At 33.6% G+C, this 26,053-nt stretch overlaps 1 protein-coding gene across 1 annotated transcript; it reads left to right on the top strand.

Annotated features, from left to right (window-relative positions):
- The first annotated feature begins 131 nt into the window (after window positions 1–131).
- Window positions 132–22,283, top strand: LOC133182124 (uncharacterized). Its single transcript, XM_061316849.1, has 23 exons — window positions 132–307; window positions 629–717; window positions 2,073–2,142; window positions 2,402–2,486; window positions 2,651–2,781; window positions 3,076–3,211; window positions 3,544–3,662; window positions 4,010–4,134; window positions 4,336–4,501; window positions 5,875–6,059; window positions 6,835–6,942; window positions 7,342–7,464; window positions 7,568–7,632; window positions 7,831–7,977; window positions 8,149–8,350; window positions 12,609–12,655; window positions 12,824–12,865; window positions 12,974–13,160; window positions 14,427–14,562; window positions 15,387–15,493; window positions 15,996–16,120; window positions 16,263–16,379; window positions 19,810–22,283. The coding sequence occupies exons 1-23, from the start codon at window positions 211–213 to the stop codon at window positions 19,973–19,975; spliced, it is 2,775 nt and encodes a 924-aa protein (XP_061172833.1). The 5' UTR covers window positions 132–210; the 3' UTR covers window positions 19,976–22,283.
- Window positions 22,284–26,053: the final 3,770 nt, after the last annotated feature.

Genomic DNA, 26,053 nt, shown 5'->3' with positions numbered 1-26,053 from the left:
GGTATTTCAATTCATTTTTATTTATTACTATACATTTGACCCCACTCTTCGATTTTACAAAAGAAAGATGCTTACTGCACTGTCCAGTTGGGTTTACGTAGGAATAAATGTTGCGATATGCTCTACATACGATGTAAACTTCCGGTGCCGTATGCATCGGCAAACACTTGTGTTTGCAAAAGCAATACATGATATACCAAAGTCAAAAGCATGTCTTCTAAATCAGAAATAATAGAAAAATTGAAGGAAGCGGTAACAAATGCGAGAACAGACATATTACGGTCCATCATTTCTGCAGTCGAGAAAGGTATGTACATGTGGCAGAGTTCGAATTTTCTCAGGAGTTGTCAAAGATTGTGATACGGATATGATATCTCTATCAGTAATATCGAAAAAGCAGAAAAAATGAAGTTAAAAAAAATTCATGGTAACTACAAATGAAATAAAGAAACGGATTTGTTCTGCTGACATAAATCCATGCTAAATGATTAATGGGTCAAGTCAGATAATATATTACATGAATAACTGTTAACTGTAACTTTATTTTTTTTAAGATGACTTCTCATCTTATACTTTTTATGACATTGATAAAAAAACCTTACTAATATGTTTTTAAATAATATTTTAGATAAAGATTTATACAGCCCAACATTGCTGAGAGACATTTTAAATGAAGTATGTTGTGAGGAGGGAACACTACTTCATTTATCATCAAAGGTATGATTTATCTGAGAAATACAACGGTGCTTGTCCCAACAGTTGCACTGTAAAGCATATTATATATTGTGAATTTGTAACGAAAATGGTCACATTTGCGACCAAAAAATTATTTTGTGACTAGAAATTGAAACTTACTCACAATTTCATGACTGAAAAAATTTGGGCATTATTATTAAATTATTGACAACAACCATTTGATAGGTTAGGTATGTAGAAAGCATGGCAAACAGCTGGCAGACTTCGTCTCAATACATGTAGGTGTCCACCTTATGCACATAACAATCAAACTCCAGCTTGCATTTCATTGATCAATTTTAAGAACAATTACGACAAGCTAACTTTTTTTTTTCAGAAATGAGCAATTATAACATAAATTAATATTCATATATGTAACCTGAATAATATTTGTTAGGATAATTGTGAAAATTTTGTAAGATTTTGTAATAAGGCCATCTTTAAAAAAATGTTTGGTTGCCCTCTCCTGACCAACTGGCTAAAAATGGCCAACTCAAAACTTTTTCCAACCTCCAGGAAACAATTATTTTTCTTATGAATTCTGGAAAATAAATTTTGAAAATTCAGCATTGAGGTTGAAATTTTCTGGAGAAAAAAATATTTCTCACCTACCTACCAACCCAATTTTTTCATCCTGAGTTTGGAGAGGGCAAACAAACATTATTTTAAAGTGGCCTAATGTTCAAAAATATGTACAAAATTTTGTACTGATTTACATAGAGAAGGGCATAAAGAAAACTTACAATTTCTTTATATTTTAGGGATTTATTATTTATGTCATTTCAATCAAAAGCAGTCAAAGAATATATATCAATTCATGCATCAATTTTTTGTTTGTGTTATTTATCCTTAGTTCTAGGATCAGATCGTTCTTCTGTGACCTTCTGTGACCTTTGTACAACTATAGTGGTGGTTGACCATTGTAGTTAATGACAACATTGATTTTATAAGTGGTTCCTTTAACCTAGCAAATTGTTTAGTTACAGTTATAAGTAATCTTTGATTTAATAAAGACATAATCGTGACGATACATATTTTGAGCATCTGTTCCTTGTTTTTTATAATATACTTTAATATGTTATCCACAAAATGTTTTCGCCATGGGGATCGAGTGAAATACTTGTTGATGATGACCAGAAATTCTGAAATGGCAACCCAAAAATATTTTTAGGTCGCCATTTAGTGACCTGATAGTATGTGTGACTTGGAGCACTGATTTAGTGAGAACAATGTTCCATTTATATTTAAAGTAAATTGTGAATAGACTAGTGTATATGTTAGCCAATGAACTGATGTATGCTATATTTACGTGAAAGTTTGATTAAAAAATTTTACAGCTTGGAAATGTGGATATAATACGGACACTTCTCTCAGCAAATGCAGATCCAGGGATTCATAATGAAGCTGGTATGTGGTTTGAAAATATAACCAATTAAGCAGTTGATCCTTTTAAAATGTACAGTGCTACTGTGAAAGATATACCAGTAATTGCAGATTCAAACATGTCATGTTGGATTTTTCAAAAGCATTTGTTAAAAGAGAAAAGATTAAAATTCAGCATTGGCAGGTTAAATCTATTCACACATTTAATTTTTGGAGGTAGGTCCTTTTGCTTCAGAATTATTGCTTACTTACACCAGGTTTAATGATGTTTCTTATATTTTAGGTAAAACTGCTTATGACTTGGTAGATGATGAAAATGTTCGCATGGTTTTCAGTGAAGAACTTCTTCAAGCAACAGCACAGTCAAAGTAAGCATCTAATTTTAGAAAAGTAATAAAAAATTAAACTCAGTTTTAAAGTTTAAGATTAAGCAAACTCTAGATACTTGTATTTCATAATAAAGCTTTAATATTTGAATATTACTTTGCATGTAGAGTGTAAAGTGTGAGGTGACTTATATTTCCTGTTACAGACTAGGACGGGTTTGTCAGTTGTTTGCCTCTGGTATTGATGTCAACCTGATTGACAGCGAAGAAAGTCAAAACACCCCACTCCACTGGGCAGCTTCATTTGGAAACAGAGCTGTAATACAGTGCCTTTGTAGTATGTAAAAGGGATAGAGTTTGTTATCTGTCAGTGTATAAATGAAAGGTGTACCTTGTAAAGACAATTTTCCATTTGTGTAATTTGGCTTGTATAAACATTTCTTGAGATACTTGCTTCAATGTCAATTTTGTCATGTTCAGTTCTTCAGCTACTAAGAATTAAGGGATTCACTATTTTTTGCAAGTTAAACATTTTCTTATTTGTTCTCCAGTTGTGAACTTTCATACAGTAGATTATTAAAATTCAATCAATTGGCAATACGCTTTACTATTTTTACTGGCTTTTTTGTAGCTCGTGGTGCTGATGTAAGAGCTGTGAATGCCAATGGATGTACACCACTCCATGATGCTGTGAAAAGAGGAGATGCTCAAGCTGTTACAGAGTTACTCATGCATAACTCTGACCCCATGGCAAAGGTCACATGTGGGTTAGTGAATTTCTCTTAAAAGTTTATATTTGATAAGGAATCTTAAACTTTTTACTGTCTTGGATAATTGTGCTTATACATTATAAATAACTTTTCTTTTTTTAAAAAAAAAATCTTCATATGTGAAAGAATCTTAGGCTTTTTCATTGTTTGTGATAATTGAATCTTTATTAAATTTGACTGAATTTTTCACCTTTGTAAATTTAGAGAATAAGGGGATTTGGGAAGTAAAGTTGTAGAATTCATGTGCCTCACTATGTCATTTTGGATTTAAGACAATGGCAATAAAGATAAGCATTTTCCTTTTATTCTGTTGATTTGACTTTGTTTAGGAAAGATGAGGGTAAGACAGCAATAGACCTAGCAGCTGGAAAACCTCAGGTTCTTAAGGTGTTAACTAATCCCCCCAAGCCTCTCCATGAAACTGACCACACAGCAGGGACACAATCAGGTAAGAAATGGTTCAGCGAGTTGTTAACAACCTCTCAGGTGTTACTTATGAGTAGGAGGTTGATAACAATGATTAATATGAAGAATCAAATCATGAAAAAAAAAATGTTTAATGATGGTGTTTTTTTTTTTTGAGCTAAATTTATTTCAATTTGTGTAAAGAGCTTTTTTCCCTCATTAACAAAATACATGTAATCTCTAAAATTTAAACTGTCCAGGTTGCAAATAAAAGATTAGTCATTTTTCATTGCTAATAAAGGAATGGAGAATATTTAGAAAGTTGCATTTTGAAATGAGCAATTCATTTTCTTCTTGTAAAGAAATCATACGGCAGGTGTTTTATTCCAGGACTTCAGAAGTTGACAATCAGGGCAGACAGTGCATCAGATACATCTCTACAATCCCCAGTGCCAAATGGAGATGTAAATGGACCTCTGTCACCCACACCTCAGCTTAAAACACCCACATTTACAGTATGCATAGATGAAAAATATTTTAAACAGTATAAAGTATTGGCTCCTATTGCTTTCATTACAAGAAATTTGCACTATAATGTAGAAAGTGTAAGATTTTGCTTAAATTATAAAATTCAAGATTACCTTATAATTCTTTAAAGAATGGCTTTAACTGAAAATGTCTCAGTTCTTTGTCTTACTAGTATTCCTTGTTTGTAGAAAAATATTTCATTGGATTCCACTCTTCAACCCCCTAAACCAGTAGTGACTGAAGAGAAATTAGGATTATTATGGCCTCAGCCCCAGAGCATCATTCAAAGGGATGGCAAACCATTTACACTGGACTATCAGCTACCAGTCTTTGTTTCTACAGGTCCTAATGAAAGTAAGTGATTATTAAATAAGGAAAGAGATTTTTCCACACTGATGACATATTGCATTGTATTGTCTCTTTGATATTGATAGAATTTATTTAAAGGAGTGATCCAATTTAGTTCAACAAAAGTAATATACAGGTAAACTTCGTTATCTCGACATCGACGGGACCATCGGAAAATGTCGAGATATCCGAGGTGTCGAGATATCAGAGTTGAGACTTGACGTCCAAGATTTCATTGTAAAGCAAAACAGACAAGCTTATTATATGTACATGACTTTAATATAGACTGTAACTCAACATATTTCAGAATTCCCTCTATTTTTATTAAAAATCTAAGAAGTTATTTTAAAAATCTTGTTTACGTGTTCCTTATCGAAATCTTTCTAAATTCACAAACTTTCAGCACAAAGTTACAGCATTGAGCTGCATTCGAGTGTAACTTGCCTTTTCGTCAGAACAGGATACGAAATGCGCTCTATAAACTTCGAACCGTATAAAGTCGACATCCGATATACGGTAAAAAAAAATAAATGCGGATTATATTTTTCTTATTTCATTCAGAGAGAATGTACAATAAAATTTTTTTTTTAAAGAGATTTGTGTATCTAAACTAACGCAGTGATGTTACGGATGCACGAATTACGACTGATTCTGACAATCGTGTCGTTAATTGGATTGTTTCCTGTTAAATATATTTTAACTACAAAATATCATTAAAACCTTTTTTTTAATTCCTTAGTATGAATTTTTCAGTGTGTTTTTGTTATTCATTGTAATTTAGTTATCTTTTTCAAATTTAAAAGTTATGTTACGTTTCGATATAAATAACATTCTGTACATTTACGCAGAATCGTGTAGATTTAGCAATGATATTACTCAAGCCCAATTAACTTCTCGAAGACGCCGAAGGGGCTTGGGATTCACCTACAAACACAGTCTATGAAATTAATTAAGCAGCGTGCAGTCAAAACAGGGGTGTGAAAGGTGTGAAACTTTGACGACGTCGAGATACCCGGAGTCGTCCGTGCGTGACGAGCGACCCTATCTGACAAACTGTTAGGTTCAATAGAGCAGAAAATTGCCGATGTCGACATATACCAGGTAAATTTTGCTCTTGGGACTGTAAATATACGTCGAGATAACCCGGGTTGTCGACATTACCGAGGTCGACATATCAGAGTTTTTGCAAATCATTTATATAGTAAATACTGCCGGGACCGCGGAAGGATGTCGACATATCCCAGGTTGTCGACATATCCGATGTCGAGATACCGAAGTTTACCTGTATATTTCATTTGGTAGTCATGTAATGCAAGATGTACATGTATAAGATACCAAACATCAGATATCCTGGGATTAATGAGCATATTTTTTTGTAGGTTCCAAAGATGTGCTGAAGATTTGGCAGACTAGAAAATCTGCCTTTGAGATGCTTAGTCTACATGTGACAGTAGAAGTATTTACTCTGTTATCTAACAATTCCGTTCCACACATTATGTGTTGTGTCAACAGCCGAGTGTGCCCAGGCTGTGCTCTGTATAAACTCACAATTTCATCAAATCAGGTACTTCAATGTATATAAGTAGTGTGATTACAGTATTGGTGGAAGGAAGGTGAACTAGAGATGTTAAATTGCATTTATAATGATTTTCAGCTCTTGCTTTACATGCAGTGGAAATTCGTTATCTCAAACACTGATATCTCAAATACCCTGGATATATTGAAGTGATTTGGAAGTCCCAACCTCTTATTCTTTAAGTATCTTACCTTGAATATCTTGAATCCTCAGATATCTTGAAGTTTTTTTCTCAGTTCTATTGAGTTTGAGATATCGAGGTTTGACTCTCTGTATTTATCTATAGATTTTAAATTTTATTTTTATCAAAATTGTTACCATGGCAACTAAAACTAGTATTTGAAAATGTTGCTTCATCTACAGCTTTGGGCAGATTTTAATAAAAAGAATGTGTATATCACAAAAGTCATGTAATTTTTCTGCAAATCTTATCAGTAAAAGTTCTTACACAAGATAATGATATTGTAGAATAATCATTAAAATTACAGAATTTAAAATGTACTATGTCATACATGTTTTGTGTGTAATTTTTTATTAAATAAATTTTGTATAGTTTGATACATTTTGCAACTATTTTGTAAAAAAAATATATAAATATATACATGTACATATATAATTATATATATGTAAGGAAAAAAGATAAGAAATTGCAAAACTTTCAGTATTAAAAAGAAATCAAATGATATATGCAGTAGTGACATAACAATTGCTGGAATATTGAAAATATTACTTCATGCATGTGTGTATATGTTTTACATTGCAGGTCAAGATAGTATGTAGTGATGTACCCAGCTTGCATTATGCGATAGCTACGGTCTTTCAATTATTTTCACTGTATAAGGATGAGAAAATACATGTTCCTCCTCTCCTTGTAAGTTATTTAATCATCTAGCGTTGTAAAATGTTTCTTTAATAAAAAATTAATGCTTAGCCAAAAGCTATTGTAAACCTTTTTGATTGAAATCTCTTTACATTTATCTGCTGTTTGTTTGTTGTCTGTTAACTTTTCACATTTTCAATGTCTTTAAAAAAACATCAATTTTCAATCACACTTGCTACAGAGTATTCTTGGGTAAAAGGAGTTCAATTTTTAGTTTCTACACAATAGAAAGGTTAAAAAATGATAAGAATATACTAGCATGCTTAGGTCACAAAGATGGGAAGTGTGACATCATCATTGTGATGAATAAGAAAAACTGTGACTCAGGTGAGTGTTATAACCCAGAGTATTTTGTATAGTATTAAGTTAGATTTTTGAATTTCACTTTAGATAGATGATTGGCCAGACATTCATTACAGAGGAATACTACTTGATATTTCTCAAGGGAGACTACTCATGAAGAATTCACTCAAATACGTCATAGATTCACTATCTCTGAATAAGATTAACATGGTATGTTATTTTTTTTCTCCTATCTTAAGAAATGATGGCCACCAGTTTTTCTATGTAATGTAATATAAACTGCATTTTGATACTTTTAACCATATTCTTCCAGATTCAACTTTACTGTAGATTTACAAAGAAAGATGAACCTGGGTGGCAGGCCCCTTACTCTAAAAGGTTTGTATCTAAGGGAGAAAAAAATATCTATATATCAGATCTAAGTTTAATGTAAGACTCCATTCCATTGTTTATTATAGTGTTCATAAATTTAAAACAGTGGAGTGGTTGTAAATGCCTTCATATGAATCATATTGCCAGTCAGGTATTTTCTCTTAAGTTGCATGATTTCATTTGATATTGTTTTCTGTTTTACAGCTGTATCTGTGATTTAGATAGTTACTGTAGTGACAGAGGTATCCAGGTGGTTCCTGTTCTAGATGTGGTGCCACAGATTCAGTTTGAAGACCTGGATGACCTTTATTCAACACTCCAGGATTTCATTGCCACTTTCCAATATGCTCAGTAAGCCCCTAGTAAAATTTGAATAAGATACAAGAGAAGGCAGAAGGCATCTTTTTTGTATGGCACATGTACCATGAATCTTCTAAAAGCTGTACTTGCCACTTTCTTTTTTATATCACCTATTTGTAGGTGTATCACAGAGAATTCTTTTTGACATTTTTTTTTACACAGATTTGTCAGCCTTGGTCCTAGACTGAGTAGCTTTGTCCTGGATGCAGATGATGGTAGCCTGGATACCAGTGATTCTATAAAGCTGCTCCCTCTCCAAGGAGACAGAACTATCCAGATCTGTGGCTATCCTTTACATGGACTGGACACCAAACTGTTGTTTGACATTCCACCCAATGTCCTTATCAGTGAATATGGAATAGAGGTACCTATGCATACAGATTTTTAGGTCACCTGAGTTTACTCAGGTGACCTATTGCTATCTGTTTTCGTCCGTCGGCGTGCGTCGTGCGTCGTCCGTCGTCCGTCGTGCGTTAACATTTGAACATTTTCAGCTTCTTCTCTGGAACCACTGAACCAATTTCAACCAAATTTGGCACATAGCATCTATATGTGAAGGGGAGTAAAAATTGTGAAATTCATGACCCCTACCCCCCTGGGGCCTGAGGGGTGGGGCTAAAACCATCAGAATTAATGCAATCTTTAAAAATCTTCTTCTTTACTCCTGGGCATCAAGCAGGCAAACTGTTGGCATGAATGTAATAAGCATTGAGCCCTCTACCTAAATTGTGAAATTTATGGCCCCAGGGTCAGGGGTTCTGGTGCTAGGGTGGAGCTCTGTTGAATATGTAGTGAAAAGCATTATTCTTAAAAAATCTTCTCCTCTGCTCTTGGGTATTTAGGAAACAAACAATATGTATAGTTATGATGAGGAAAGGTGTCTCTTCTAAAATTGTGAATTTCATGGCCCCCGGGTCAGGGGTTCTGGTGTTAGGGCGGGTATCTTATGATTATGTAGTGAAAATGCATTAATTATTAAAAAATCTTCTCCTCTGCTCCTGGGTATTAAGCCGATGAACTAAGTACATAATTATGATGAGAAAGAGTGCCTCTTCCAAAATTGTGAATTTCATGGCCCAAGGGTCAGGGGTTCTGGTGTTAGGGTGGGGCTCTGTTGAATATATAGTGATAATGCATTATTTCTTTAAAAAGCTTCTTCTGTGCTCTTGGATATTGTGAAAACAAAATAAATACATAGTTATGATGATGAAAGGTGCCTCTTCCAAAATTGTGAATTTCATGGCCCCAGGGTCAGGGGTTCTGGTGTGAGGGCAGCGTTCTGTTGAATATACATGTATAGTGAAAATGCATTATTTCTTCTAAAAATCTTCTCTAATCCAGGGCAAACAAACTGAAGGCATAGTTATGATGAATAAGGGTGCCTATTCCTATGTTGTGAATTTCATGGCCCCCTGGTCAGGGGTTCTGGTTTTAGGGCGGGGCTCTAATGATTACATAGTAAAAATGCAATAATTCTTTGACAATCTTCTCCTTTTCTCCTGGGTAATAAGCTGATGAACTAAGAGTATAGTTATAATATGTAAGGGTGCCTGTTCCAAAATTGTGAAATTCATGTCCCCTAGGTCAGGGGTTCTGGTGTTAGGGTGGAGCTCTGTTGAATATATAGTGATAATGCATTATTTCTTTAAAAATCTTTTTCTTTGATCCTGGGTATTTAACAAACAAACTGATGCATAGTTATGATGAGTAAAGGTGCCTCTTCCAAAATTATGAATTTCATGGCCCCTGGGTCAGGGGTTCTGGTGTTAGGGTGGGGCTCTAATGATTACATAGTAAAAATGCAATAATTCTTTGAAAATCTTCTTCTTTTCTCCTGGGTATTAAGCTGATGAACTAAGAGTATTGTTATGATATGTAAGGATGCCTCTTCCAAAATTGTGAATTTTATGGCCCCTGCATCATGGTTCTGGTGTTAGGGAGAGCTCTAATGATTACATAGTGAAAATGCATTAATTCTTTGATAATCCTCTGCTCTCTTTCTGGGTATTAAGTAAGCTTACTAAATGTAAAATTATGAGTAGCAAGTGTGCCTCTTTCGAAATTGTGAATTTCATGGCCTCTGGTTTAAAACATGAATCCATTGTGGCGAAGTTGTTGCATGATACTCAGGTGACCTATAAGGCCCGTGGGCCTCTTGTCTTTTTTGGTTTTGAAAAATTACCTTGTATTCATGTCTCTAACTTTCATAATTTACATTTGTACATGTACGTATAATAATTTTGTGTACATTAAGAGTAAAAATTAATTTGAATTTCATACTTGATGTAGAAATGTATTAAATGGAAAGAATGTGTTTATTTGTACATAGACACATACATGTAGAGGTAACGAGGCATGGTGTTATCGAGTACTGAACATCGTGTGCGATACTCCTCTAACATTATCAGAGAACTGACAAACATACTGAGAATAGTTCTCTTACAGTCTCCAAAATATGAAATAAATGTGACACAGTGTTTATCTGCATTGTTTAAAGATCTCAGTTTTAGTTTTTTAGCTCACCTGAGCTGACAGCTATAAAGTGAGTGTTTCTGATCACTATTTGTCCAACATTCATCCATCTGTAAACTTTTAACATTGTCAACTTCTTTTCAAGATCCACTAGGGCAATTTTAACCAGTTGGCACAAAGAATCCTGGGGTAAAGAGGATTCTAAATTGTTCAAATAAAGAGCCAGCCCCATTCCAAGGGAAGATAATCAAGAAAAGGCAAAATAGGGTGGGGTCATTTAAAATCTTCTCAAGAACCACTGGGCCAAAAAAGAAATGAAACTTATGTGGCTTAACTTAAGCTTAAAAGATATAAAATTTAAAGTGTGATTTATTCTGATTATCATCTAGTTAATTACTAGATGGGTAAATAATATGTTGGTGTTGTCTTTTGTTTTGACCTTGAAATAGGCAAATGAAAAATATTTATATTTGTCATGGATAATCTATCTTCCAACTCAAAGCAAAAATGTTGGTAACCCAGTCAATATTTTCTTTTAGTCATTTTGTTCTCTTTCTGTTTCTTAATGATCCAGAGAATCAGGTAGGCAGAAAATCTGGTGATGTAAATTGCCCTTTATTTACATTACTAGATCTGCAGCGTTATGGTCAAAGACTAAGATATAAAACCATAATGCTACAGTTCTGCAGCTAAGAATCAGGATATTTTGAAGACCATGTTAAGTGCTGTTAGACTTTGAGTTTGTCAATTATTTATTTTCCAAAAGCATCCTTGAGTGAGTATGATTTAATTTTGCTCAGATGAAGGGCAGAGTCTTCTTTCAAGGGGAAATAATTAATAATTAGTAAAAATTTAATGGCATCATTTGAGAGTCTTCTTCAGAAGAACCACTTGTCCAGAAAAGATGAAACATAAGAAATCTTCATTACATAGTGTATATTTTTACATAGCCTTAGGAATATATTTTGGGGAAAAAGTCTTTAAAAAGTCTTCATCTCAAGAACAACAAAGCCACAATTAGTCTCATTAATGTGGAACCATTCTCAGGTATTGTAGATTCAAATTTGTTCAAATCATGGCTCCCAAGGGTAGCGCAGAGCTTCAATATGGGGATCAAAGTTTTACATAGGAATATAGGCAAAAAATCTTTTAAAAATCTTCCTTTCAAGAAAAGTAAATCCATGATTAGTCATATTGATATGGAAGCATCCTCAGGTAGTGTAGATTCAAGTTTGTTCAAATCATGACCCTCTGGGGTAGCATGGGCCACCATAGGGGGATCAAAGTTTTACACAAGAATATATATGAAAAATGTTTTAAAAGACAAAAAAGATATGTTTAGTCATATTGATATGGAATCATACTCATGTAGTGTAGATTCAATTTTGTTCACATCATGAACCCCAGGGGTAGGAAGGGGCCACAATAGGGGATCAAATTTCACAAAGGAATATTAAGGAAAAAAATCTTTAGAAATCTTCTTCTCAAAAACAGCAAAGCCATTTGTTATATTGATATGGATGCATCCTCAGGTAGTGTAAAAGTAAAATTCAAGTGCCCCCCCCCCCCCCCCCCCCCCCCCCCCCCGTAAACTTTTAAATACTGAACTGATTTGTGCTTTTTCCTAGCCAATGTGCTCAGTTGATCAATGTGGCCCATGGGCCTCCTGTTTAAATTATGAGTCCACAGATTAGGGTTAGACCAAAATCAGGGATCCAAATTTTATATCAATAAAAAAAAACTTCTCCAGAGTGGCAGGACAATGTTGATTGTATTGATATTGAAGCATCCCAATGTTAAGTGGATTCCACTATGATTAAAGAATAGCTTACTTTGTGACTGGATTTTGATCCACATTATGAAGTCATCATTTATATGAAATTAAAGAATGAAATTTAAAAAGAAAAAATCTGGTGATGAGAACAGCAGTTTAAAGTGACTCTGGTGAGTGATGTGGCCCATGGGCCTTTCATTTTGTACAATAATATTTGGGGGGTTGATTTGCAGGTACATGTTCTTAAAATGATTACATGTACATCAATTATGAGATCATTTTATCAAATTTTGAATTTACATGTACATGTATTTCAGTTTTGGCCATATTGTCTCTAGTGGTTTGTTGTTTCAGTATATTTTAATCTTTTTTACAGGCAGATTATGAATTTAGAAGATTCTGTACACCTCTTTCAGAGAAAGGGTATTGTTGATTGTATTTTTTGCTTTTTTTATTCTTGATTGAATACCTTGAAGTTCAGATTAATTTTATATCCTTCATAGAGAAGACCACCAATTTAGATATAAAATACGGAGAAAAACATTTAAAAAAAAAATGAATACAGAATTCAACATTTGCACTTCTTTTCAGAGTGGGATTTTTCCTTTGTCCTGGAACTTCTGCATGGAACAGGTAAATTATCCATCTCATCTTCAGTTTTGCTGTGTTAGAAAAGTCTTGTGTTAAATAACTTAGTAAAAAAAACTCTTCAAATTATGATAATGGTTATTTCTTCTACAGTATTGCAGGTTGTCCAGAGGCAGCTATCAAAAATATATACAATGCTGTGAAGTGTGGGGTGACACATGGGTGTACTGGCATCGTGGCCTGTGATTGGTCAGGAAAAGGACACCTGAATAGTCATCTTTTCTCTTGGCCAGCATACATGTTAACATCTGGATTATCATGGAATTCCAACTGTCACCAGGTAGTCATTCATGCCTAGGTTATCTGAATCTCTAAGGTGATATACAGTAAAACACAGTTATAGCGAACATGCTTATAATGAATTTACAATTACGGGGAAGTGATTTTCTTTCCTTAATGATTTAAAACATATTGTATTCTTAATGAATATAATGAATTACGCTTATAACGAATTAAAATTGTTGGTCCCTGGCACTTCGCTATAAGCTTGTTTTACTGTACTGCTCTTTGTTCTCATACATTGTCACATAATATGTGTTATAAGTAAACTAATATGTCAACTTTTGATCATTTGTACATATTAGTGTACATATTTGGAGTCAAGATTATGCTGATTGAGTCCTTTTCACATAATCACTTCAATAGAAGAGCCAAAACATCTCTTGAACACATTTTTAGGTAGGGATTGCCACTTTTCAACTGAAAAAACCTTTAAAATCTTATGACGAACAGCAGGACCCTGATTAATCCAATCAATATGCAGGCATCCTTATGTTGTACAGATTTATAATAAAGGGAGAATTTTTATTGCAAAATCTTCTTTAGAAGAATAGCAGGGTAAAAGGAACTCAGGTGAGCATTGTGGCCCATGGGCCTCTTGTTTTCCTTCTTAACATGCACGAATCAGTACCCTTTAAGTTAATTAAGTGCAATCTTCCTCTTCAACTGTTTAATGCAATCATGATTCGTGAAAATGACAAATACACTGTATAAGTTTAATTCATTCATTAGCAGGTGCATAAGTTAGCGAACAAGAAGCAGCCTGAAAGGCGCTAAAATATGATTACCTTATAAATAAGTATTTTTGCAGTAGATTTTAGGGGTAGTGCAAGGATAAAATCAGGGAGGACTTTTCATCTACCGGGTAGTTTATGTTTACTTCTTCTGCGTAATAGGAAGGCAATGTTAAACATAATGATATTAAAGGATCCCCATGATGTGTTAATTCAAGTTAGGTCATTTCATTATACTTTGAGGCTAGGGTGGGGCTAAAATATGGGCTAAGAATATTTCATGTGAATAAAGATGGTTTTTTTAAAATCTTGTTATGAAGAGCAGGACAGCCAAGGGATCCAGGTGAGCATTGTGGCCCATGGGCCTCTAGTTTTATTTTAAATTGTAAATTACAGTTTTTCTGGGTCTGAGGTGGTAAATTTGTTCTGATAAATGTATATTGTTACATGTGGGTTGTTGTAGAAAGTGATTGGTACATGATTTTAGTGTTCCAAAGAATTAACTGAATTTTAATGATGATTTTTATTTACAGGACTTTCTTTTCGCCAACCTAGGAGAACTGATGAATCAACATATGTTTTGTGATAAGAAATCCATAGCAGGTCAGGTCATAGTAGAACTTGGCAGAGCAGAAACCTATCTCATCCGATGTTCCAGGGCTCAGACAGGTAAATTTAGGTTATTCTAGAACTGGACAGAACAGAAATCTATCTCATCTGATGCTCCAGGGCACAGATGGGTAAGTAAGGCAAAGACTCCTTTACAATATATGCATTACATACAAATTTTAATCTAATGTATATCAAATGAGTTGAAATATGAAGGAAATTTGTGGAATATCTGCTGGCAGACATTTATCTTTCAGACAAAGTGTTTAATTGCTTACTTCCAATACGTACTAGTAATTATACCCCCGCTCCTTTGGATACTGTTTTACCCTTGTGTGTCTGTCTGTCTGTAACAAATTTTCGTCACAGTTTTCTCAGCAACTACTCATCGCAGATGCTTGAAATTTTAGCACACACTTTGTTGAGGCATGCCATATGGTGGGATTCCGGTGTCAACTTTCTGTTTATCTGTGCATCTGTCCATACCATACATAACAAATTTTGGTCGCAGTTTTCTCAGCAACTACTGACTGCAGATGCTTGAAATTTTAGCACATTCTTTGTTTAGGCATGCCATATAATGGGATTAATTTTTTTTACAAATCCGATGTCAACTTCCTGTTTATCCATGCATCTGTCCGTACCATACATAACAAATTTTGGTCACAGTTTTCTTAGCAACTACTGATTGCAGATGCTTGAAATTTTAGCACACTCTTTGTTTAGGCATGCCATGTAGTGGGAATCATTTTTGTACGAATCCGATGTCAACTTCTTGTTCTTCCTTGGGTCTGTCCATAACTGAACTTGTGTACATTCACATCAAAGCGGGAGTATTATTAGTAAGCATTGGCTCACAGACTTCTTGATTTGGTCTGTTTTAGCTGGAGATACCCAAAGACTTCCTGATGCATTAGGATCTACCCTTTTTAAATTCCTGATGGCTCCTGACACTGTTTCTATAGAGCACCTGTCTATAGAAGCTGTACAGGTTAGTTCTAACACTCCAGCCAAACAATGTACAGTCAAACCTCCTTACCTCAAACTTGATTGGACTGTGTAAAAACTGAGAGATATCCAAGGATTCAAGATATTGAAGTTAAAATACTTGTAGAAAAGGTGGTTAGGACTTCCAACTCACTTAGACATATCCATGGTATTCGAGATACTGAAGTTTGAGATACCGAGGTTCAACTGTACATGTAGATTGTACGTTATGAAACAAATTTTCCATTTTAATCAAAAAGGGATTGCAATTCATGAATTTATTTTTTCACAAGGCAGAAAGCACTAATATAACAGAAGTATAAAGAATCTTAGATATCGTTTTAAAATGATATTTTAGCTTCTTTTTATCTCGGGTGTATTCTTTGAAAAATACTTGTACTAAATGTGTAAATTTTGTCTACAATGTATACATGTAATTGCTATACAGATTAAAACATCATTATACCACACTTTAACTGATCATTTATCATTGTATTGCTGTTTAGCGAACTGTTCGTCATGTCAAAAAGTGTCAACAAGAACTGAATAACGCAGATCTTCAGTGTCTAGACAGAGAAGAAATAATAGCTGAGATAAACATGGCATGTGAACTTATGTTACTGGCCACTAGGTGAGCTGTTGGGAGTTAATATCTAGAACGTACACTCTTTATTAAATGAACACTGAAGTGAAGTTTGACTGTTCCTACAAGTTTTATTTATCCGTTTCATCTAGCTGGATCAATAAAGATTGTTTTTTCATCATTTCTACAGAATATGCCGTTCCCTCCTGATTACTGGGAAGAATCCCAGTGGAACTGCTGGGTATGCTGCTATCAATCTTGGTATAAACAACCTTACTGCCACTGTAAAGACTGACATAGCAAACAGGTAAGTTGTGCATAAAATCTAGGCAAATACCTTCTTGTAAATTTTAATATGAGTGTTGGTAGTGTAATGATATACTGTAAACTCATAAATTAGCACACAATCTTCGTCATCACCTAATTAATGTTTAATCATTAATTTGCACATGTAGAATCAAGCTTCTAAGTATTTGTTTTAAAAACAAAGTGTTTACTAAGCATACAAAAAACAGCATGAACTGTGCAAAATATCTACTTCTAAATTACATGTACATATGTTTTCAGTACTCGAGACAACAATATATCCAGATTTATTAGGTCACCTGAGTCAGTCTGGTGACCTATTGCTATCTGTTTTCGTCTGTCGGCGTCCGTCGTGTGTCGTCCGTCGGTCATAAACTTTTGAATATTTTCAGCTTCTTCTCTTGAACCACTGAACCAATTTCAACTAAATTTGGCATATAGCATCTATGGGTGAAGGGGAACAAAAATTGTGAATTTCATGGTTCCTGCCCCCCCCCCCCCCCCCGGGGCCTGAGGGGCTGGGGCTAAAACCACCAAAATTAGTGCAGTCTTTAAAAATCTTCTTCTTTACTCCTGGACATCAAGCAGTCAAACTGTTGGCATGATTGTAGTAAGCATTGAGCCCTCTACCAAAATTGTGGAATTCATGGCCCCAGGGTCAGGGGTTCTGGTGCTAGGGTGGGGGCTATATAGATCATATAGTGAAAGTGCATTATTCCTTTGAAAATCTTCTTCTCTGCTCCTGGGTATTAAATAAAGTAACTAAGTACATAGTTATGATGAGCAAGAGTGCCTCTTCCAAAATTGTGAAATTCATGGCCCCAGGCTCAGGGGTTCTGGTGTTAGGGTGGGGCTCTATTGATTATATAGTGAAAATGCATTGATTCTTTGAAAATCTTCTTCTCTGCTACTGGAGATTATTTAAACAAACTAAGTGCATGATTATGATAGGCAAGGATGCCTCTTCCAAAATTTTCAAATATATGGCCTCAGTTTTTGGGGTTCTTGAGGAAGGGGGGGGGGCTCTATTGATTATATAGTGAAAAAGCATTAATTCTATTAATTAATCATTAATTAATCCTGTCTGCTCCTTAGCATTGAGCTGATAAATAAATTGCTTAGCTATGATGAAAATGTGAGCTTCGAACAGAATTTTTAAATCTTGTGGTCCTAGGGTCAGGGGTTCTGGCATAACTGGGGGGGGGGGGGGGGCTTTTGATAATATAGTGGAAAAGTGTTAATTCTTTGAAGTCCTTAGGTATGACGATGAGGGTAACTCTTCCAAATTTGTAAATTTCTTGACCCTTGGTCTTGGGTTCTGGTGTTAGGGTAAGGCTTTGTTGAATCTGTAGTGAAAATGCATTGTACCTGTGAAATTCTTCTCTGCTTCTGGGCATATTGGGAGAAAACTGAGTAAAAGTTTAAATGATATAAGTAAGCGTATTTCTACCAGATTTTTGAACATCTGGACCATTTGTCTAAGCATTCTAGTCCTGGGCAGGGCTCTATTAATTTGTATTCTACTGGGCGAAGTTATTCCCCTTTTCCATTCACCTTTGATAATTAATCACTGTAAATAATGTATTTGAAAGGTTAATGGAATAAGATAATTATGCAAGAATGTTTATCATATAATTCAAAAAGTATTTTCTTAGTTTTAATAATCAGGTTGACCTGTAAGTAATAGATAAATAAAAATGAGACAAAAATAACTTATCTTATTGAAAGTTCTTCAAAGACCATAAGAGAGGTCAATGCTAGAGCTCTTAATATGGGTTTAAAAATAGTACTGAAGCACTAATAGTTTGTTAATAGTCTGCATGGTGATAGTGTTAAGTGGGGGACAGATTAGAACTTAATTTATGAGTTGATATTGAATACTAGACTAATTATTTTGTTGATCCTGATCTTCCTACTTCTCTTGCTTTAGGGCAACAAAGCTTCATCTATAAGTGTATTTAACTTCTAAATTGTTGTATTATACTCAGGTGACCGTTAAGGCCCTTGGGCCTCTTGTTTTGTTTATACTAATCATTCTATTTTTCTTGATTTTGGGCAAAAAAGCTTCATTTATCAGTCTATGGATCCTCTTAATTGTTGTATTATACTCAGGTGACCGTTAAGGCCCTTGGGCCTCTTGTTACTCTTATATAACACACATGTATGATACACATTTACAAATACAATGTACCACTCTGAAATGCTTTTTGTTTTACAAGTACGGAAAATTTGGCATTAAAAAATCCCATAATTTCATTGGCAGTATGATATAAAGCTTTTGTTGAAAATGGCATCTTGTATATCTGTGTATGAGTTGTTTTACATAATTAATGTACAATCAAGGATTTTTATGCCCCACCATGAATATGGCCAGGGCATATAGTGTTTCTCATGTCCGTCTTCCGTCCTTCCGTCTGTCCTTCCGTCACACTTTGCGTTTAGCTCTGTTCAAAGCTCAGTTTCAAAGTAACTATCCAAGATATTTTTATCAAACTTCATATGCTGATAGATATTGATGAGAGCTATGCAACTGCATCAACATTTTTTGACCTTGACCTTTCCTTTGACCTTGACCTCACTTTTCTTAAATTAGTGTTTAGCTCAGTTTTAATGAAACCATTCAAGATATTTTTAAGAAACTTCATATGCTGATACATACTGATGAGAGCTATTCAACCGCATCAACATTTTTTGACCTTGACATTTCTTTTGACCTTGACCTCATTTTTCTTAAATTAGTGTTTAGCTCAGTTTTAAAGATACCATTCAAGATAGTGTAATCAAATCTCATATGTTGATACATACTGATGTAAGTTATTCAACTGCACCAACATTTTTCGACCTGAAACCATTCAAGATATTTTTAACAAACTTCATATGCTGATACATACTGATGAGAGCTATTCAACTGCATCAACATTTTTTGACCTTGACCTTTCCTTTGAACTTGACCTCACTTTTCTTAAATTAGTGTCAAACTTTATATGCTGATACATACTGATGAGAGCTTTTCAACTGCATCAATATTTTTTTACTTTGACCTTTCCTTTGACCTTGACCTCACTTTTCTTAAATTAGTGTTTAGCTCAGTTTTAAAACCATTCATAATATTTTTATCAAACTTCATGTGCTAATACATACTGATGTAACCTTTTCAACTGCATAAACAATTTTTGACCTTGACCTTTCATTTGACCTTGACCTCACTTTTCTCAATTTGTGTTAAAATGTTGCATTACAAATATACCCTCGGCGGGGCTTTCATGTCCTATGGACATATTTCTAGTTTTTTATCAATTTAAAAAATATGGTTTCTCCAAAGTTAAGCACTCAGTATCTTTGCAACTTATTTCTTCTCATTTATATTTAAATTATTTTTTTAAATCTGAAAGTTATCGGAAAAATGTATTCATTTCATTTTTTTTCCAAAGAATTTTAGAGGTAATGGAACCTTACAAGGCAGCCTGGAATAGCCGTTACATGTCCTCCATTGGTCTTCAGGAATCTCTTGGAATTTTTCAAAGTTTACTAAGGACTCTCCTGCCTAATGAAGACACAACAGAGCTGATGAATCGGGGTCATATACATCATGTATGATTTATTTATTGTCATATGTTTCCCTTGCACAACATGGAATGCTCATTCTGTGTTTGAGATTGTATTTTTTTTCAACTTTGACCCCCATCAGCAGTATATTATTTCCAACTATGTCAACCATTGGCAATAATTTTTATGTTTAAACCATGATATATATACTGCTGTTTGATATGACATTAAGGGATATATTTACATGGTGTAATTTTTGGATATGTACATGTATATTGTACCAATTTTCTTTTATATACATATGTATGTCATTAAATTTTTCTTCAGTTTGGGTGGTATTGTTAGATTTTATGGATGTTTTATCTAAATTCATCATTTACTACTCAGGTGAGCATTTGCCCATCAAATTTAATCATAAGGATATTTTACCAATGATAGATAGGTCTGCTGAGAATTCCAGTAAGAACAATTTAATGACAATAATTGTACTGTGTCTCTATACAAAAGTATCACATGATATAGAAAGCAAGTTTTCAAATGACATAAGTCTTTAATATAGAAAATATTGTACTTTATGCAAAACAAAGTTGGAAGAAAATTTTACTTGTCTACTACATATACTTGTTTTATATTTAAACCAGTTGAAGACAGTTTTATGTCTAAAAAGACTGGTTCTGTACTAGTTAAATTCCTATGATGGGAATGCAAGCTCATATGAATGTAATTACTGATGATAGAAATCAATTTCTCGGGTGATAATTGTACAAGAAAACCAAAAGTGCTGGCTATAATCTTTTTGTTTGTATTGAAGATTTATTATTTATTTTAATTTGTTTTAGTGGGGTAACATAATTTTTTTTTTTTTGTAATGCTGATTGCATTTTCTACATGTCCTTAAAGATAAACAAGTTTAAAATGATCTTGATAAATATGTGAACGCATAATATTAAAGATTAGATAATGTACATGTGTACTTTTTTGTATAGATAAAATTCCCTTCTTTTTCCAGATAAAACCGTCTACATGTATGTGAATTTTGATATAGCTACACTGCATACTATTTATACTTTAACATGTGAATTAAGTATAATTTTATTTTCCTGGCCTAACATTCACATCTTGTACATCATTGAATACATTATTATTATGCAGCAGTTAGAAGATCTGATATTTTGGAGTTTTTTTCCCTGTATATAAAGGGGAAACTGTCCACTTAAAATTTTCATTCTTCTTAATCTGTTCAGAACATAAAAATACACACAAGTATATAACCAGCATAGTCAAAAAATATAAACAGGGTGATATTGCTTACATGTAAGTAGGTGTTTCAGGGGATGATTAGAGTGAAAAGTTTAATTTCATTTTCACAGTATAGAAGGTGATTAAAATTTTGATTGCTTTCTGTTGTGATTACACCAAAAGATCCCAACTTAAAACTAGTTATTTTTTGGTTCTCTGTGCATTTGTTTTTGTCGGTACATATTTTGATTATAAGCATAAAAAATTAATAGTAATTTTTATGATTTTACAAAAAATAAATTCTTGCATGTGTACCTACCCTATGGGCGAAGCAACATGTAAAAAAGAGAAACAGACAAAATTTTAACTTATATGTTGTTCTTATTGCATTAAATTATTTTATGTACTGCTCTACCTGTACAATATGTTTGGTATGTAATGACAAGAAGCAGTTAAATAGTGATAATTTTGAGATGATTGCATTTAATAGATAAACCCTAACAAGAAAGAAATTTGTAAGTGTACCGGTAATTACCATAGTTCACAATACTTTATTTCAATCAATATGGTAGAAATGAACAATCTTTGATAACTGTATTTTATGCATGTTATAATGATGATTGATAATATCTGGTCACTCAATATATTGTTGAATAGGTTCTTAATGATTTTTTTTAAAAGGAAAATTATTTGTATGAATGAATGTCAATCTAATTGAAACCAGACTTCTTAGATCCGTGCCATTACACTCAGCGTAAGAGTGTAAACGGCGCAGATCTAAAAAGGTCTGATATTTTAATTAGATTGGAATGAATGTACTAAATTTTTAAATCTTTACAATATCTCTGAAATCATTGAGTCATTTTTTTTTTTCAAACTTTTATTCATAACTTGAATAAAGAAGTAGGTATGGAGAATATTTAAAATCTGTGGGAATTGGCATGTTAATTTATATATACATGTAAACCAAGTTTTGTTTTGTATAAGTTATACATTACAGTACAATTTGTTTTTCTTTTTCTGAATTTCTTCCCAAAATACATGCTATGGCAAAATCATACAACAAGATATACTATTTAACTTTTAAAAAACTACTGAATGAATAAAAATGATCGCTACACTAGGTTTTAATTTTTCTGTTTGAAAATCAGTAAAACAAATTTATGGTGTCTATTTTCTCGTTCTATGAAGACAAATTAGGGCCCTGTACTTCAGGCCCATGGTATCATGAAATAAGATTAACCCAAAATTTCAATCATCTATAAAATGTTCATTACCTGTAATCTGGAACTTTTCATTTGCATACAGCAGCAGTTTATTAATGCAAAGTTTAAAAAAAGAACATTTTTATTCTAGACTGCTCAATTTCTAAATCATTTCATCACAATATATATATTTTTTGACTTGATGATCCTGGGACCAGGTGCCCAATAGTGATCAGTCTGTCAACCCATCTGTCTGTCTGATATCACCTTTTAAAAATCTTCTTTACTCCTGGACATCCAGCAGTCAAACTGTTGGCATGATTGTAGTGTAAATGATTTTAAAACCTTCTCCTCTCCCTTGTATATTTAGCAGTTAGACTAGGTGCATGGTTATGATGAGCAAGGGTGCCTCTACCAAAATTGTGAAATCTGTGGCCCAGGGTCAGAGGTTCTGGTGATGATGGGGGGGGGGGGGAGTGGAGGGGCTCTTTTAATTATTTAGTGAAAATGCAGAATTTCTTTGAAAATCTTCTCTGCTCCTGGGCCCTGTTTTACAAAAGAACTTATGACTAAGACCAAAATGCAATTTTGCAAATATCTTTCCTTTTTTCGTTAATATGAAAATGGTTTTAATCTTTCTTAAAAGAATTTAGAAAAATAATATCTATGCTGGCAATTTGTAATTAAATCATTAATTGTGCAAGATTTTACAATTACCTAAAGTTTTTGGTCTTAGTCGTAAGTTCTTTTGTAAAACAGACCCCTGGTTTTTTAGCAGAAAGTATTGCATGTACAATATATTTATAATGATTTATTTGGACTCAGGATATCGGTCTGGGTAGCTCAGTTGGTAGAGCAGCGACATGACTAGTGATGCAGGGGTCCCAGGTTCGATTCCCGGTCCAACCATACATTTATCTCCTTTCCTGTTGCATAATTTGGTGCCTTGACTTAATTGGACTTGCATTGCCAAGTGAAAGTCCTAGCTGCCAGGGCATTAATTTAAGAACTTATAATTGGATTGTTTTCGAGGGTAAAGACAATTTAAAGAGGGAGGAATGTAATAGTCTGGGCTGTGGATATCAGCCTTGGTTGCTAAGTCGGTAAAGCATCTGACTAGTAATACAGGGGTTCTGGGTTCGATTCCCAGTCCAGAGCCATACATTTTCTCCTTTCCTGTTATTTAACAAAATTGAAGATTAATTAAGAAACATGTTCAAAATATAAACATGTACGCTTTGCAAATATTGAGACATGGCTTATACCAATAAAGAAATTTAGAAATAAAATAAGATATGTTTAGGTCTCGAAGCTTATACCCTTAATTATGTTCCCCAAACGAAGTTTGGGAACATATTGTTTTTACTCTGTTTCTTCTTCTTCTTATTATTATTATTCTTTTTTATTCTTATTTCTTCTCCGGTACTTTTTGTTCCGCGAGTGTTCTCGGAAACTGCTCATCCAATTGAGTTAAAACCTTTTTAGGGTTAATAGGCATGTTGTGTAGATGTGCTCGTCGAAGGTCATTTTGCGCGCACATGCATGCACGTGCGGGCGCGTGCATTGAGTGAAATGACTGACATACTTCATATAGCCGTAACTTTTACATTTTTTGATGAAATGCTTTGAAACTTATAACTTAAGGAGGTTGGATCCTGCCATCAAAAGTAATGAGAATTTTTTATCAAGTATATTTTTAGAATTTATACACATAGCTTAATTAAAAATCAAAACAAAAATTGGGGGTCAATGCGCTTCTTTTGGCGCTACAGAGCATTTGTTTGACTTCTTTGCACTGTAAATACTTCTTACACATAAATCAATTTGTAAAGTTTTTCCTCAAATATTTTTTATTCAAATAAATTATGGGAACAAACACAGTCCTATTTCATCTTGAATAGACACATTAAAATTTGTGACAATGAAAAATTTTTTGAAATTACTCCGCATGTTCAATTATTTGACCTTTTTGGACTAAAAAATTTCATTATCCTGGCATTAGAACTTTAACACCAAAAAAAGCATTTGAAAGTAATGACATTTTACTGAAATTAAGAAGAATGGTTCAAAGCATCTTATATATTCAGAAAAGAAAATAAAAAGTGGGGGTCTGTGATGTTAATTTTTAGATATTACTAAAAAAGTGCTAATTTTAAGCTTAAATTAGGGATATTTTTTTCTTGATTTTCACAATATATTTGCTATATTTATCAAATATGATGATAGAATTCATGACAGTTTATTTAATATATAATTTAGGACCAGTATAAAACAGTTCACTGCACAAAATAACTCTTTGTGTAGACTTTATGTAAAAATAGGAATCCAAACTTAACATACTTTGAATACTTCGAAAGAGAAAAAATGATCATTTTCTTCTAAAAAACCTTCCGCCACAAAATATAGTTCCTCACTTAATGCTTTTGGTATGGAATTTAATCATGGAGTTTTAACTGAGTATAGTTTAATTGGCATTGTAGAATCCAATTTTATTGCAAGAATTAAAACATCATGCAGAATTTATAAAATATAGGTTAAGATATAAATCTGCTCAAAAGCTCAGGAGCGAACCTCGTTAAGGATATATTAGTAGAGTTGACAAGATGACATGGTCAAATCAGCATGAACTCACGCGCATGCACATGCGCTTCGCTTTGATTGGCTGAAACAAAAGTCTCAGTATCTTTTTTGGTTTTTGACAAAATACTTTAAAATTTAGAACATAGTCATACATTAGGAGATTGGACAATATAATATATAAAAATTATCATGAAAACACGCGCATGCACGTGTGCTGCAATCTGATTGGCTTAAACTTTAAATGGCTATAACTTTCTTGGTTTTCAACAAAGCAGGATGAAATTTACAATATAAATAGGTATAATAGATTCCAACATTATGATACTATCAAAATTGAATGCAAGACCATGCATGCATGCGCATGCGCAATGCGTTTAATGACCAATATACTTGATGTAACCGTCACTTTTAAACGTTTTGATGAAATACTTTGAAACTCAAAAAATAGAAATATAATGAAAGGATAGAAAAGATGATATGGTCACCATGCATATACATGCACGTGCGCGCACGTGCAATGCGAAAAATGACCAATATACTTGATATAGCCGTTACTTCTATACTGTTTGATGAAATGCTTTGATTCTTATAATATAGAGAAGATTATAAAACTGTACTTAGAATGTAGAAAAGATGATATGGTCAACATGCACATGCATTCACGTGCGCGCGCGTGCAATGCTAAAATGACCTATAAAATTGATATAGCTGTAACTTTTATACTTTTTGACGAAATGCTTCAATACTTATACTATGGAGAAATATTAATGGTGTAGACACGATAGTTTTGTCAACATGCACATGCATGCACGTGCGCGCGCGTACAATGCTTATAAATGAACATTATGCTTGATATAGCCGTAACTTTTATATTTTTTTATGAAATGTTTCGATACTCAGAATTAAGATGCATTTATAGTATAGACGAGATGACATGACCATCCTGCACATGCATGCACGTTCGCACGCGTGTAATGCGTAAAAAACCCAATATACTTGATTGCCTTATTCAATGAAGCTTACAAGGAATAAGACACCAAAAGGGAGTTGGGGAGCGTTTGGGGAACATCTGTAACGGTCCCCGTTACAATTATAACTAGTTGGA

The sequence above is a fragment of the Saccostrea echinata genome, unplaced genomic scaffold (assembly GCF_033153115.1).
Source record: "Saccostrea echinata isolate AGI-Se365-2 ecotype Australia unplaced genomic scaffold, CSIRO_AGI_Sech_v1 ptg000009l, whole genome shotgun sequence".
NCBI classification, from domain to species: domain Eukaryota; kingdom Metazoa; phylum Mollusca; class Bivalvia; order Ostreida; family Ostreidae; genus Saccostrea; species Saccostrea echinata.
Note: the sequence above shows the minus strand (reverse complement) of the source record. Positions and strands in the feature narration are given on the sequence as shown.